Raw genomic sequence first — 16,376 nt, 5'->3', positions numbered from 1 at the left:
TGCCCAGAAAGTTGCTTCTCCCTGGGGCCTGCATTCAATTAACATTTTGATGGTAACAGGTGTGGACCATCAGGAACTGGCCTCTCCTTGGCACTGTGGAATTATCATTCGTAGAGAGGCAATTCAATAATTGCTGAACCATCACCCAACATTTCCAGTAGGTTGGTGGGGAGCCCTCTCCTACCCCACCCATGCCTAACTACCTGTAACACATTCAATTGGTTAGGAGATTTATAATTTTATGTGTGGCTTACAATAATCATTAAATATTTAGATACATGGTTTGTGGACCCTCACTTGTACTTTTGCCCTGGACTCTATAAATTTTGAGGTGGGCCTGTCTGGTTTATGATTCCTAGAGTTATGGGTACAAGACACTATTTTCTTCTTAATTCTAATGCATGAAAAATAAACTGGCAAAGAATAATGACAGATGGCAACCAACAAGTAGCCTCAGTCATGGAGAAAGCATGGGGAAAATGGTAGCATTCTAGAAAAGGGGGCAGCCAAGCTCCAAAGGGCAGTCACCACACCAGGGCACAGGATCCATTTCTTGGGGCCTTGGTAAAAGACACGCAGTGTGTACCAGTTCCTGCAGACTACTTTATGCCCCTCTGTCTCTCCCTCACACGGAGGCACTTGCAGGTGCTGGTTCAGGAATCCAGAGGCCTGGCTGGAGTCTAAGCAGTAAGTAGCTTGGCAAAGAGCTGCTATGCTTTAGTTTTCAGTGGAAACTAAAGATAGGATAGACATAAAATATATTTGTAAATAATAAGATTCATACAATGTTAGGAGATATTAGGATTGAATCGGGTCCCCACACATTCATATGTTGAATCGTTAGCCTCCAATGTGACTCTATTTGGAGATAGGGCTTATCAGGAGATAGTAAAGATTCAGTGAGGTTATGAGCTGGGGCTCTAATCCAATAGGACTAGAGTCCTTAGAAGAGAAGGGAAAGAGGCAGGGGAGAGCTCCCTCTGCACAAGTACACCAGCAAAAAGACTGCCATCCACAAGACAGGTAGAGAGGCCTCACCAGACACAATCCTGCTGGCACCTTAAACTCAGACTTCCAGCCTCCAGAACTGTGAGACAATAAGTGTGTTAGTTATGAGCTGCCATAGCAGAGGATTACTATTTTCACAGCAAGCTGACCTTGAGAGTCATTAAGCCTCAGTCTTCTCATCTGTAAAGTCAAGACAATATCAGCACCTCCCTCATACGCTTGATGATTACATGAGGCGATCTAGGTAGAGCCATCAGCATGGTGCCTCACGTGTAGTGACAGCTCAATAGTGTTTCCTGCTGTTATGTTTATAGTTGTTACTAAAACCCTGATGGGACAAATCTCTAAGGAAGAAATGATTCCAGGCTCCCAGATGGACCATGGGGGAGGTCTGGGGATTAGGGAGGGCTTGACTATGAGCTTGACATGGGCATCTGCCCACCTGGGCCTGCCCACACCTTTCCTCATGTCTGTTCCACTTTCCCACTGTTATTCTGCCACCACAGTGTTCCCCTGGGGTTCCCAGCCAGTCTCCATCTTACCCAAATGGATTCCAGGTTGGTGGCAGCAGCCCTAGCCCAGGGCTGGCCTTCATTTTCCCCTCCACTGCCAGCGGGTGGCCCTGTGGGAACAGGCCTCAGTGGTGGGCCTGTCTTTCTACCCAGGCATCTGGCTCTCCCAGGCCAAGCAACACCATCACACCCAGGTGACTGCACAACTTCCAGGCCCACCCAGGAACACCCACGGGTGCAGCAGAGAGACATGGAGATGTAGATGTCTCTCTTCAGAAGCTTTATTCTCCCTGGGTAGGGGGCATGCCTCACCCAGCCAAGGGCTGCTTCTGACTGGACAGAGGTCATCCGAAATGCTGATGTGGGGTGCAGGCAGGGGGGTTTCCACTGGCTGCACAGGTGGGAGGTGCTATGCACCCGGGCTCGAGAGGGAGGGGGCCCCAGCCGCCAGGGAGGGGCAGGGACTTTCTTCTCACAGAGACCTTTCTTCAGTACTCGAAAGTCACCGTCTTGACCCGCAGGTACTCGTTCAGAGCTGCCTCTCCTGTAAGACACCACAAAGGTCACAGCAGCTCCCACCACAGGCAGGGCACTGCTGGGGGCTGCAAGTGTCTTACCCCTTGGCAAAGCTGAGGCCCAGTGAGGTCATGAATCTTACCCAGGTTCTCCCTGGCAGTGGATAGTGGGCCAGGACCCCTAGAATACAAAGCAATCTGAGGCAACCATTTAAGAATCTTCCCTGGCTCCCACCGCCTTGTCTGGACAGCAGAAAGCCCCTTCAGACAGAAGAGGGTAGAGAGACTTAGTGCTACTGCTGGGACTCACTGGCCCATCTCTTCTCCCATGGCTGACCCCAGCTGCATCCGCATCAAGCTGTGGCTGGGAAAAGGGGATACCTCACAGTGCCCCGAGGCCCCGGACCTTAGCAGTGCTATGTGGCTGGTGCATTTCAGCCCCACAACAAGTGTGAGGCCTGGGGCTGCCTGGCAGCCTCCCAGCATCTCTGGCTGGCCCCGGGAGTGGCACTGTCCCAAATGCCACTGCCATGTTCCTCTGAGGTCCTGGGCCTGCCCAGGAGGGCTGCTTGGAAGGCTTGGCTTGTGGGCCTGTCCCAGGAGGGTGCTGGTTCTCTCGGCAGGACACAGGGACCAGGGTTGGGAGGGAGCTGGGGGAACTTGGGGAGGATTCATAAGTGGCCCAGATCATGTCCTGGGGACTTGGCAGCTACAACGTTCCCTGGGTGGCCATGGGCCTCATAGATTCCCATGGTGGGCATAGGAAGGCAGCCTGGGAGAAGGCACGAAGAGGAGGCCCACAGGGACAGAGGGAGCAGGAGTGTCCAGCTTACACATGTGTTCATGTGAGCCCAGCCCTGTGGACACACGTGGGCCCCTCTCACAGGCACCCTTGGGGGATTCTGTGGGACTTGAAAGATGGGGGTAGGAGAGAAAACTGGAAACAGTAACCACCCTTTGACCCCAGCCTCAGCATGACCTTCCCTGTGGTCCCTGGGCTGGCACAGGAGCCTGGTGAGACAGGTAGGACCTCTGAGACAGCACACAGCTCCCCCAGACCTTGCCAGCTTCCCCTGCCAAGACTGCCCATCAGACCTGTCTAGTCTTTCTTGCTGAGAGCAGGACAAAGCCCAAGGCTTGGAGCAGCCCAGGAAGAGAGGGCCAGAGCAGAACTCTACGCCACCCAATGAGTAGAGCACCAGGGGACCTATGCTGTGTGCTGGGGGGACCCGCCTGCTGCTGCCTCAGTGAACTCATTTCTACTGGGAGACTCACAACACCCATGGATGTGCACTCGGGGGCAAATTCGGTTCCATGGCTCCTCTTCATTCTAAGGATGCAACCTGAGCCCCTGACCATGGCCCATGGACCCTTGATCTGGCTCCTACTTGCCTGTCAGGCCTCCTCTCCTCTCTCCTGCTGCCCCTTGGCCCACTCCCGCCACTCTGGCCTCTGTGCAGCTCTACAACCAAAGCTGGTTCCCCCAAGGACCTGCTGAACCCTCAGCCGGAAACACATACTCTTGGGTCTTCACAGTCAACTCCTTCCTGCCATGCATGTCTGGGCAGCACAGGTGCCACCATGCCAGAGAGGCCCCCACTGCTTCCTGGCTGGAGTGTCTCCCCCAGGCCACTCTTCTTGCCTTCTTCCCAGCATGCCCACTTCCCAAGCGTCTTGCTCACAGACTTATCAAATGTCCCCTCCCAGTAAGAAGCAAGCCCTGACAGCCACTGTATTCAAGGCTACATCCCTGCATCTGGGACAAGAGCTGGCACTGAGTGGTTTTGAACAGATATTTGTTGAATGAATAAATAAAAGCAACGTCACAGGCAGAAGTAGGTTACCCAGATCTTTGCCAAATCCAGACTGCTTGAATCCTCCGAAGGGAGCGGCCACATCAGTCTTGTTGTATGTGTTGACAAACACAGTGCCTGCCTGGAGCTTGTCACTGACATACAGGGCTTTGTTGATGTCCCTGGTGAAGACGCCAGAAGCCAGACCAAATTCCGTGGCATTGGCCCGAGACAGCACGGCATCCACGTCCCTGGAGGGAAAGTCCAGGAAGAACTCCCTGTGGGAGGTACAGAAGAGAGCCTAGCCCGCTCCACACCCCAGCCACACGAGACCTTCAGAGGAGAAAATGTGCTGGGCTGCAGCGCAGAGGGCACGATGGGGACAGGCTGGGCTGCAAGCCAGGAAGAAGGGCAGAGGCCCATGTGCAGGCAGCTACCACAGGGGCTCCTGGATCCTGGGGTGAGCCCTTTACTCCACAGACTGGGAGCAGGGGCCCAGAGACGGGCCACTGGGTCCTCACACACAGAAGGACCCAGGCAAGCCCTAGGCAGGTTGGGCATTCACCAGACATCAGCGATTTGGAGACTTACTACAACCATATTTATTGGCTAGGTGGCAGTGAAGTCTCTTATTCTGATACCATTGGCATATGATAATTTCTGTGGTTTATTTTTTTTAATTTTTGATAGTTGGATAGTAAAGTGTGAGGATGAGGCATGATTTTGCAATTTGCTCCAAGGTGCTACGGAGACAAGGGGCAGGCCTGAGAGGTGACAGCAGGGGTCTCAGCGCACCCCACCGAAAGTGGAGTCCAGTTTTTTCCTTCCAGCCCAGGCTGGCCTGGGTGACTGGCTTGGCCAATAGGCTGTGGTGGAAGGGATGCTCTGGGATTCTAAAGGGCCCGATCATAGAGAGCCTTTTGGCTTCCAGCTGGCCTCCGAGGGGGAACCAGGTGCCTCAGCAACCCTGAGGCTGCCACACAGAGGAAGCCTCCTGGGAGGCCCCCAGCAGCATGAGGACAGCTGCTCTGTCACCCCAGCTGAGGCCGGGCATCTCACAGAGCAGAGATGAGCTTGCCTCATTGAACCCTGATCACAAGTAAAATAAATCTCTGTGATTATTCCAAGCCACTCGGTGTGGGGGTGGTTTAGTGCACAGTAACAGACCTTAGAACAGAACCCAGAGGGCTGCAAGAAATATGCCAGAGCACGTGGCAGGAACGAGGACAGGGAAGGGAGCTGCCTTTGCTCACAGGGGGACTCAAAGCCCCAGGTGACAGGGCTTTCCTCTCAGGGGTATAGAGACTCAGCAGGCAACCCAGGTGGTGTCCACGGCTTGCACCCCGTCTGAGTTCTCCTCCTGGCTGCCCATGGACTACTTCCTAAAGCCCACACGAAGATCCCAGTAACATGTGGAAGAGAGTCAGGGCCCTTGAGACATCGGCAGGATTCCCTACCCATCAGCAAACCGAGAGATGATCATGACAGGCCCGAAGGACTCCTCTTTGGCTATGAACATGTGGTCCTCCACATCTGTGAAAACGGTTGGCTCAAAGAAGAACCCTGCAAGAGAGTTGGAGGCCAGCTGCACGTGGGAGGCACAGTGCCTGACGGTCCAGCCTCGCTGTCAGCAGGGCCTGGGCCACACGGGCCACCTGCAGATGACCCAGCAGAAGCACCGGATCATAGCACCCATGTGATGGGTGTCGCCATGCTGCAGATGGCTCTCTTACCTGGCATGTTCTTTGATGTTGGTCTCACCATGCTTTTAACTGAGTGCTGTTGAGGGAAATGCGGCTGCAGGTTGGCAGGTAACAGAGCTGAGACCTGATCCCAAGTCCGTCCAACTCTAGTGCCAGAACCCATGGCCAAAGCAAAGACCTGAGCTTTTCTGGTGACAGCTAATCTAAAACATCCTAGAATCTTTGGCAGGTGAAACCCCCCAGGCAGCTCTGCCACTGGCTCTCCTGGCCGCAAGCCGTGGAGTAGGAGAAAGTGAGGGGGAGGAGCTCTGGACACTGAGGCCTCCTGGGGCTCCCTCCCTCCTCCCTCCTGGGGTGCCTATCAAGGCCCAGCTTCATGCTGTCAGGTCAAGAAGGGACCACCTAGTCTCAACCCTGGATGCAGCCCCTACAGGCTCTGGTTGCCAGGGCAGAAGCACTTCTGACAGCAGAAATACTTTCTTGTTTTCTCTAGAGCAGGCGTCCCCAAACGATGGCATGCGGCCCCCTGAGGTCATTTATCCGGCCCCCCGCCGCACTTCAGGAAGGGGCACCTCTTTCATTGGTGGTCAGTGAGAGGAGCACAGTATGTGGCGGCCCTCCAACGGTCTGAGGGACAGTGAACTGGCCCCCTGTGTAAAGTTTGGGGACGCCTGCTCTAGAGACAGAGCCCTGAGAACCTGCTGCACTGAAGTCTTCAGTCCTGCCTGACCTCACTGAGATTCAATCCTGCCTGACTTAGGAATAATCAACAGACCGGGAATTTTCTCACTCTAGTTTTTAGAGAAAGAGAAAATTTCAAAAAAACAGTAAAAAGTGATTTAACTAGTAAAATATTTGATATTTTTCATACATTTATACATGATATTTTAACACTGATTACAATTCTTAAAGTGTGACTCATGTGCATGCACAGTGGTTTATGTAGTGTGGCCCATGTTCACTCCACAGTTGCACACCACTCCTGCTGGGCCGTGTGGGCCGTGCTGGCCATCTCTCTGTTGTCCCCTACCCAACTACCTTGTACTCTCCCCTGTCCCCTCTGGGCCCTGAGAGCTGGTCTCCTGGTCCTTGGGTCACCAGAAGGCAGCCCCATGCTGTGCTCTGTCCCTCACTGGGTTGCAGGAATTCTGCTTCTTCTTGTGTCCCCTCCAGAGTAGGGTGATGGCTCCCCACTGTTCCTGGTTCCTGGATGCTGCTGTACCCCTTGTTAGCTCCCTAGCCCTGCTCCTGGCACAGGGCCTCCATCACACTGTCTCCCACCAATCCTGAACCCGGCCATCCTTGCCCTGCAAGGGCCCTGGTGACACTCCCCCTACCCTACCTGTCTCATGGAACCTGCAGTCCAGCAGGAGTGGGAAGAGGGTAAGTGGACAGGGACAGCAGCAGTGCAATGGTCACAAGAGCTCTGTTGAGGTTGTGGTGCCTGGCTCCCTGCGACATGGCATGCCCTTGCTTGGATGTCCTGTGAGCTGAGGAAGCAGAAGTTCTCCAGGTGGGGACACTGGGAAGCTCCGCTAAGCCAAGCAGCAACAAATGCATGGAGGCCAAGAAAGCACGAGAAGCCTCTGGAGAGGATGAAATGTGGCTGTAGTGCAGGTCAAGGGCAAGTCAGGCACAGACCATGAAGGACGGTGGCTGTGAGGTCAAGGAGTCTGAACTTGCACTGCAGGAGGGTGGGTCACTGCTGCAAGGTCCTAACATTGGAGGAGAGGTCACTAGACCCTGGCAGCTGTGTGAGTAAAGGATCAGCGGGCTCACAGGGCCACTTGGGAGGCTCCTGTGACGCCAAGCAAGGCAAGATGCAGGGAGCCAGCACAAGCGGCAGGGAAGCGGAGGAGACCCAGACTGCGACGATTCTCAGATTCGACGGAATCAGGCAAAAAATTTAAATAGGGGTCACAGAAAGATAAGAGTCGAGGATTCCTTCTTTCCTTCCCTCCTTCACACCACCAAATTAACTGAGCACCTATTTTGTGCAAAGCCTGGTCTAGGCATGAAGGAGCTAGGGTTGACGAAGACAGTCATGGCACCTGTCCCCTGGCAGCAGCACCAACAATCCATCCCTGTGACTGCTGCACTTCTGGCCTGGGTGGCTCAATCAGACAGAGGGCCCTGGATCAGCTGGGGTGTATGTGTCTGGGCTCAAAGCTGGCTGGGACATTGTGATGGCCATTGAGTTTGAAGGGCCTGGGGGATATCCAGGTGAAATGTCCAGTGCCCCTGGCTGTGTGGTTAGGAGCTCTGGGTGGCGTGGAGCCTGGAGGCCTGTATCTGACAGGGTCTGAGCTGCTGCAGGGGAGAGATCCTACAGGCAAACTGCCCCCATGAGAGGAGCTCCAAGCTAAGGACAGGCAGGGATGCACCTGCATTGAGGGGACAGGTGGAGCAACAGCTGAGAGGTAACAGCCAGCGAAGTAGAAGGAAAATCACAAAATCTAGTCTCATGAAATCAATGGGGGAGAGAATCTCAAGGCTGCAGGGACAGTAAGGGCAGGTCAGAGTCCAGTTCAATACTGACTAAACCAGCACTGAATAATGCTCATCCCATTCCCGGGTCTGGCTGTTGCCCAAAAAGCCAAGGCCCAGTCCATCCCAGGTCCAAGGTGGGGCTGCAGCCTGACTGTGCAGGTACCTGGCCTTCAGCTGCCTCCAGTTCAACTGGACAAGGAACCAGAGGGCACAAGTCCTGCTGCCTCAGTTGACCTAAGTGGGCCTGATGCACTCTGACTTACCTGGCCGAGGGACTTGCTTCCCGCCACAGATCAGCGTGGCCCCTTCCTTCACGCCACGCTGGCAGTACTCCATCAGCTTCATCAGGTGGGCATGGTGATTCTGTGGCCCATGGTCGGTGTCCCTGTCCAGGGGGTTGCCCACTTTCATCTTCCGCACCTCTTCTACCTGCAGAAAGTCCTCCAAGTCAGGTGTGGCTTGTGCTGCCGCAGTTTCTGACAATCATCCTCACCTCACCCAGCTCTCACGCCTGACCCCTGAGGAAAGTCCACACTCTATTCCAGCCTCAGGGTGTTCCAAATTCTGACTCCAAATTCACCTTCCAGGCTGAAATCCCAAATGGCTCCTATGTGCAGAGGGACAGAAGTCTCCAAGGAGATGGGAGCCTGGCGACAGATGGGCCGGGAACGGAAGGGCACAGGGGTGTGGGTGAGGAGGAGAGAGGCAGGCGTATTTGACTCTGGTCCTGCACCAACCTCTTGGACCAAGAAGCTGAAGGAACTATTTGTCTGGGGGACTCCGGGATGTGGGGTGGGTGGGATACACCAGCCCTGCTGCAGCCCTGGTGCCAAAGTGGGACAGAAATTAAGTGGAGGGGAGGGTCCCAACGCTCTAGTCTGCTGACCCTCCTCCTCCAAGGCCAGTATATCTCACATCTTGCAAACTCTGTACCCCCAATCAGCCCTAATCAGTTGCCGGTGGGACTCGAGCACTCGGGACTCCCCGCTGCGCTTCCCACCAAGGACCACTGAGCACCTCTGACTGTTCTGTCTCCACAAGCCTGGTCGTTTTTGTTCTGCATTCTCTGCTCCTGTACTGGTGACCCAAACCACACTCCAATCTCTTTTGGATACAAAGAACAAGCAGCCTACTGAGTTTCCTGAATGCTAGCCTCACTTCCTTTACTTGGGATTATGACTGTCCTGAGAATTATCCCTGGGATTCTGGCCCTTGTAGTCGCCCCACTGTGGAAGTCTCATCTCCCTGGAAGACCCCCAGACAGGACCTTGTGTGCACAGCTCTGTGGCCCCACAGCCACCATCCCCTCATGACCGCCACCTTATCTCCAGTAGTTCCCGGGTCTGTATCCTGGCTCCACTATTCCTGTGACAGGCCCATTACGGTAACAGGCCTCGCTTGGCCAGGCAGGCAGCTCCCTTACTGCAGAAGATGAGCTTGTGCCTCCTATGACGTGGTGGGGTCTGTTTCCTCACCCCTTAAACCTGGACCAGCCTGTGACTTGCTTTGGCAGCACAATGCATGGAAGCAGTGTTTTGTGCATTCCAAGAGGCCCTTCAACTTCTGCTCTCACTCTCAGGCATCCTGCTACTGTCTACGTGAACACGCCCCAGCACATGCTGCAGAATGCAGGTCCCCCGGCCACGGGCAGCTGTCCCAAGAAGCTGCCTGCTGCCTCGCTGCCCCCAAGACTCACTGCAGATGCTTGGGCAAGCTCTGACGAACCCAGGCAAGCCTCAGTGAACCCCAGCCTAGACTGCCACTGCCACCCACAGAAGCGTGAGCTGAGGGAAGGGCTGCCATTTCTAGCCACTCCGTGTTGAGGGTCCATTGTTACAAAGTAAAAGCTGTTCCAGCCCCTCCTACAAGTCCTTCCCTTTCCCATTCCTTCCGGACTCTGAGCCACCCGCCCAGGTCCAGCGCTAGGTCTCCTGCAGGGACCCCTCCCTCAACCCTCGGCTCACAGGCCCTCTTTCTCCCTGGCTTCCCAGGTGCCATCTGTCTGAAACCACACATGGAGGCTGCTGGTTGTCTCTCCCGCATCCCTGCTGCTACCTGCTGGGATTAGACACTGCTCTCCAGGACCTGGGAGCAGGGGGCAGGCTCTTTGCGGAAGCTAAGCCAACCTCAGCTTGCTCCACCCCTGGTATCACAGCCTGGATGAAGGATGGCTGGGGCCTGGCTTGTGTCAACCCCACAGTGCTTTCTAACGGAGTTGGTGGGGAAGGAGTCACATCCCGCTCTGGCTCCATGTGGTAAGAATGTAATGCTGGCACTGTCAGCTCCATATCCCACATCTGAGCCACTTAGAGAGAATGAAGCCAACCAGCTGAGGGACTGAGAAGTCAGGCATTACAAACCTCCCAAGGGGACTCAGGACGACCCATCTGTCCCGAGGCCAGCATCAAGCCTGCTCTTCCAGGTATGGCTGAGTGAGTGCATAAATCTGGTGGGAGATACTGTCCAGTGCCCACCAGATCCCTAAGGCCATGCAGGTGGCTGTGGAGCCTGATGGGAGCTGCTGTCCCCTACTGGCTGCCCACAGCCAAGCCTGCCTGCCACAGGGGCCCACAGCCTGGCCACTTGACTCCAGCGGCATTCCTGTGTAGGGGGATTTGTGCTCCAGGGACCCTGTCCGCGGTCAGGCTCAGGCTGTCCTGAGGCCAGGCCCTTGCTCCATTCTGTTCAGTCCTCCTCTGATCCCTTCACCTTCCAGGCTTCACCTAAGAGCCTGCTTTTAGTAAACCACATGCACTGAATTCTGGCCCCAGGCTCCACTCCTAGGGAGCCAACCCAAGACAGGCCCTTTTTGGTGATGTCAATGTAAGCCACAGGGCTGCTATTTCTTGGTGAAATAATAAAATCCAGTGAAGGCTCAGCACAGCTCTGCTGCGGGTACCTGACCCCCGTGGGCAGTGCCCTCCAGGAGGAGCCTAGCCTCACTTGACCCTGCTCTGTCTCCCCTCCTCCAGCCCCCTCCAGTCAGGCTGCTGTCCCAGTGAACCAGAAGCCCGCAGGCCCTGGGGCAGGACTTACCACTCTCCGCACGAACTCATCATGAATGGAGTCCTCTACAAAGAGCCGGCCTGCTGCAATGCAGTTCTCTCCTTTGTTAAAGAAAACAGAGCTCATCCCCTTCAGAGAACGGACAAGAACAGCAGGTCATGGCTCCTCCTGGGACACCAGCCCACTGCTCTGCCAGGCCCCAGCTGCCCCTTTGCATTGGGAAGGAAGGCACCCATGGGTCCTGACTTCCTCCCGTGGGCCCCATTCAATCCTCAGTCACCTTGAGAGAAGAGGTGAGAGGTAATGGTATGGGAAGTACAGACGCTGAGGCCTGAGGCCGTGAGAGACCCCACACCCTGACTCGCACCACTGGAAGACAAGGCCACCATCCACACTGCAGAGCATGGGGACCAAGTGAGAATGGGCCTTGGCCTGCCTGAGACCCTCTTGCACCCTGGGTGGGTTCCCTGGGGCGTCCCAGGAGGTGCCGACTCCTGTTTCAGAGCCTACACTCCTGGGAGCTGAGGGGAGAGGTGCCAGGGCACATGTGTAAGCACGCAGCAGGTGGCGGGTGACAGGGCAGAGAGGTAGGACACAGGCAGGCAGCCCCGATGTGGGTGGGTGAGGGGTGGGGCAGCCCTGGCCAGGGAACTCCCGGCACTCCAGAGCAAAGACCCTCAGAGGCCCCAGGCAGCCTGCTTTTTCAAACTCGCCCACTAGGGGGGATGATGTAGAGCCATGGTCAAGCCTGGCTCTCCTGGAACCCGGGACTGCACAGCCAAAGACACAGCCCCATCTCCAGCTCAGCACAGGGCCCAGCTAGATCCCAGGGCTAATAGGTTCACCCGGGCCCATGAACAATGCCCTTGCCTCCCTCAGTTTCTCCACTAAATGAGGTTGGACTCCCTTTCACACCCATGCTAGGGTGTCATGCCATCCTTCATAGCACAGTGGGACTTAGAAAGGGTTGGAGGCATATTTGGAGACCTGGCTGAATATGGCCTTACTGGTTTGCTCCCACAGGAGTGGCGACAGGACCAAGGCATCGACAATACTAATGGTGGAGACAGGTACTGACACCTGTCTTACATGGCACTTGCCACTAATCTAAGCCCTTCCGACATATTCATTTTGCAACCTCCCAGGAGGTGGGTATCACCATGGTTCCTATCCACAGGTGGGAGCACAGACACCAGAGAGGTTAGGTAACTTGCTCAAGGCTGCCCAGGAAGTCAGTGGTGGAGCTAGGCACATACAACATGGCCACCGGCAGAGAGGGTCATTGTCAGCAGGGTTGGGCCCAAGTGCTCAGAGTTATGCTTTGCTCTTTTATTTAAAAAAAAAACAAACACATTTTATTGTGTATATTTGGGGTTTACAGCACAAAGTTATGGACTGCATACAGATGGTAAAGTGGTTACCATAGTGAAGCAGATCAACACATCTGATTTGCCCTCTCATCAGACGGAGAAGGCTGCCATGCTTATCTTAGGACAGATGGAGCTGTGGCATGTGTTTTCCGATTTCATATACATATGTAATACACACACATCTGTGTTACAGGCAGCTGATCTCAGCCATCCTGGCAGTTATGAAACTTCCTGGGAAGGATGTTTGGAGGGCACACGTCATTCTTCCCCAGGCCTGCTTACTGTCATGTTATGCCTGTGGTGACACTGGACTCCATTGAGGCTAAATGTGTGAGTGTGACAGTGGATCAGAGACGGGGCTTCCTGGTCCCCACGGTCCCTGTCCCCACTTGCTTTCCCTGCCCCCTCCAGGCCCGTCCCTCACCATCTGCACAGCCTTGTTGAGGTCACAGTCAGCAAAGATGATGAGGGGTGACTTCCCGCCCAGTTCCAAGGACACCTTCTTCACATTACTCACGGCACAGCTGCAAGGAACAGAGGGCTGGTGGGGCCGGTCCCTCCAGGGCAGGTAGGTGCATTGGGTCTCCAGGTAGCAGGGACCCAGGCAGGCCCAAAGAATGCCTTGCTGCAAGAAGCAAGACCTGGCCAGTGCCTCCCCACTCTCCCCGCCCCTTGCGACTTCACATGGCCACCTTCCTTTCCTTCCTGGCCCACACAAACAAGGCCTGTGCCCTGGTGACCCCTGGACTGTCCTTCCTGCTGCACACTCCACACCTCACTCCCTACAGGCCTGTGTTCCCATCTCTGGCATGCCTCTCTGATGGCCCTGTATAAAACCACAGTCTGCCCATACACCCCATCTGCTGCTCTTTGCTCCACTGCATGTTGACCTCTGATCCCACCTGCAAAGCATGAGCCTGGCCAGGGCAGGCACGCATCTGAGTCCCACTACAGTCCCAGTGCCAAGCACAGTGCCTGCACACAGCTGGTACTGCACAAATGAAAGAATACAAAACAGCACCATCCACTGGCACTGCTGCAGGGGCCCAGGGGGTTTGGCACCTCCCTGTTTGTGGCAGACCAAACAGAGAGAGGCCGGGAGTCGTGAACACATCACATCAGTGCGCAAGAAATGCACTGCAGGGATGCTGTCCTCAACTGGATACTCATTTAACAGCCAGCAGGCAGGAGGCTCCACTGGAGAAGACAGGCCTCCTCTGCAGGAGCCACCCAGGGAGACGGCCCCCCATCTCAGCTACAGGCCCGGGTGATGTGGCTACCTGGGAAGAGGGAAGCAGCAGAACCAGGGATGCTGGGGCAGGAAGCTGCTCAGGGCTCTGCTTTGCTCTTTTTTTTTTTTTTTTTTTTTTTTGAAATAAATTTTACTGTGTATATTTGATGTTTATAGCATGATTTTTTTTTTTTTTTGAGACGGAGTTTCGCTCTTGTTACCCAGGCTGGAGTGCAATGGCGCGACCTCGGCTCACTGCAACCTCCGCCTCCTGGGTTCAGGCAATTCTCCTGCCTCAGCCTCCTAAGTAGCTGGGATTACAGGCACGCGCCACCATGCCCAGCTAATTTTTTGTATTTTTAGTAGAGACAGGGTTTCACCATGTTGACCAGGATGGTCTCGATCTCTCTACCTCGTGATCCACCCGCCTCGGCCTCCCAAAGTGATGGGATTACAGGCGTGAGCCACGGCGCCCGGCCTGATTTTTTTTTTTTTTTTTTTTTTTCCTGAGACGGAGTTTCGCTCTTGTTACCCAGGCTGGAGTGCAATGGCGCAATCTCGGCTCACTGCAACCTCCGCCTCCTGGGTTCAGGCAATTCTCCTGCCTCAGCCTTCTGAGTAGCTGGGATTATAGGCATGTGCCACCATGCCCAGCTAATTTTTTGTATGTTTAGTAGAGATGGGGTTTCACCATGTTGACCAGGTTGGTCTCGATCTCTCGACCTTGTGATCCACCCGCCTTGGCCTCCCAAAGTGCTGGGATTACAGGCTTGAGCCACCGCGCCCGGCCTTTTTTTTTTTTTTTTTTTTTTTTTTTAAGACTCGCTCCGTCACCCAGGCTGGAGTCCAGTGGCATGATCCTGGGTTCAAGTGACTCTTCTGCCTCAGTCTCCTGAGTAGCTGAGATAACAGGCATGTACCACTATGCCCAGCTAATTTTTTTTTTTTTTTTTTTTTTTTTTTTGGTAGACACAGGGTTTCACCGTCTTGGTTAGGCTAATGTCTAACTCCTGACCTCAGGTAATCCACCCTCCTCAGCCTTCCAAAGTGCTGGGATTATAGGCATGAGCCATAGCACCCAGACTTTTTCTTCTTTTCTTTTCTTTTGAGATAGTCTCGCTCTGTCATCCAGGCTGGAGTGCAGTGGTGTGATCTCGGCTTACTGTAAACTCTGTCTCCCGAGTTCAAGCGATTCTCTTCCCTCAGCCTTCTGAGTAGTTGAGAGTGTAGGCATGTGCCACCATACCTAACTATTTATTTTTATTTTTGATAGAGTTAGGATTTCACCATGTTAGCCAGGCTGATCTCTAACTCCTGGCCTCAAAGGATCTATTCACCTCAGCCTCCCCAAGTGCTGGCATTACAAGCATGAGCCACCACACCTAGCTATTTTTTTTTAAATAAAATGTTCAAATTGAGGTAGTTTTGTTTTTTGTTCTGATTTATTTATTTATTTATTTATTTAAGCAGGCTCTCTTTGTTGCCCAGGCTGGAGTGCAGTACGGGATCTCAGTTCACTACAGCCTCCACATCCCAGGTTCAAGCGATCCTTCCACCTCAGCCTCCTGGGCAGATGGCACTACAGGCACATGCCACCACATGCCCCACTACAGCATGATGTCATGAACTATATATAGATGGTAAAATGGTGACCATGATGAGGCAGATCAACATATCTTGCCACCCAAACCCTCTGTCCAGCTCTGAAGTGCTCAGAGCTGACATTTCCTGAGCCCTCACCCTGGACTTGACTCACATGTGCTCAGACGTGACCACAATCTACACACCTCAGAGGAACAGACCAGCTAGCTTTTGAATCAGGAGAGGCAAACCTGCTGTGACTACTTGCAGTTACCCCATTCCCCCACCCATGTCACTCAAAGTGCAGGTGCCAAAACCCACCCCCAGAAGTTCAGCGTCAGGGCTGGGGCAGGCTCCAGTGTCAGTCAGAGCTCCAGCTACTACCCTGTGATCTGGCCCCAGCTAGCTCTCCCAGCTTGTCAGTGATGCGGACTAGAACCCCTGCACTGTCGAACTACTGAAATGGAACTGGCGGGGGAACCCAAGGGATGGGCATGGCCCAGGTCATATTGTGGTTTAGTGACAGAGCCAGGGAGATGACATTAGTCAGTTTGAGGCCAAAGTCCAAGGATGACACTTCTGTCCACAGAAACAGAATGAAAGCTTCAAACATTAGCCGCATAGACGACGGGGCTTTTTTTGATGGTAGTCACATTAAAGAACAGCCTGGGCAACATAGCAAAACCCCATCTCTACAAAAAGTAAAAAAATTTATCCAGGTGTAGCGGCACGTGTCTGTAGTCCCAGCGACTCAGGAGGCTAAGGTGAGAGGATCACATGAGCCTGGGAAGCAGAGGCTGCAGGGAGCAATGATCACAACACTGCACTCCAGCCTGGGTGACACAGTAAGACCCCAACTAAAAAAAAAAATGGAAGAGAAACAAGTGAAATTAACCCTAAAAATATATTTTATTATATTTTATTTAACCCAACTAATCAAAAATATTATTTCATCTTGAAATCAATATAAAAACTTAATGAAGGCAGAGCACAGTGGCTCACACCTGTCATCCCAGCACTGAGATGGGAGGTCCAGTCAGGTGGATTGCTTGAGTCCAGGAGTTTGAGACCACTCTGGGCAAGACAACGAGACCCTGTCTCTATGAAAAATACAAAAAATTAGCTGGCCTTGGTGGCATGTGCCTGTAGTCCCAGCTACTTGGGAGG

The 16,376-nt window shown here is 53.9% G+C and overlaps 1 protein-coding gene across 2 annotated transcripts in view; it reads right to left on the bottom strand.

The window, feature by feature from the left end:
* Window positions 1-1,783: 1,783 nt before the first annotated feature.
* ALDH1L1 (aldehyde dehydrogenase 1 family member L1) overlaps window positions 1,784-16,376 on the bottom strand; it is an 88,201-nt gene continuing 73,608 nt past the window's right edge. The window contains exons 18-23 of one of the 2 annotated variants that reach the window (XM_003944131.3): window positions 12,822-12,921; window positions 11,058-11,156; window positions 8,285-8,450; window positions 5,286-5,391; window positions 3,880-4,079; window positions 1,784-2,064 (exon numbers count right to left, since the gene is read on the bottom strand). In XM_003944131.3, coding sequence (XP_003944180.2) covers window positions 2,009-2,064; window positions 3,880-4,079; window positions 5,286-5,391; window positions 8,285-8,450; window positions 11,058-11,156; window positions 12,822-12,921 — 727 coding nt within the window. In that variant the 3' untranslated portion in view covers window positions 1,784-2,008. Of the gene's footprint in view, window positions 2,065-2,085; window positions 4,080-5,285; window positions 5,392-8,284; window positions 8,451-11,057; window positions 11,157-12,821; window positions 12,922-16,376 lie in introns of those variants that run through there. The other variant, XM_010332006.3, reaches the window with a different exon arrangement.

This window comes from Saimiri boliviensis, chromosome 8, assembly GCF_048565385.1.
Source record: "Saimiri boliviensis isolate mSaiBol1 chromosome 8, mSaiBol1.pri, whole genome shotgun sequence".
Classification (NCBI taxonomy): domain Eukaryota; kingdom Metazoa; phylum Chordata; class Mammalia; order Primates; family Cebidae; genus Saimiri; species Saimiri boliviensis.
This window is presented reverse-complemented; position numbering and strand designations above follow the sequence as displayed.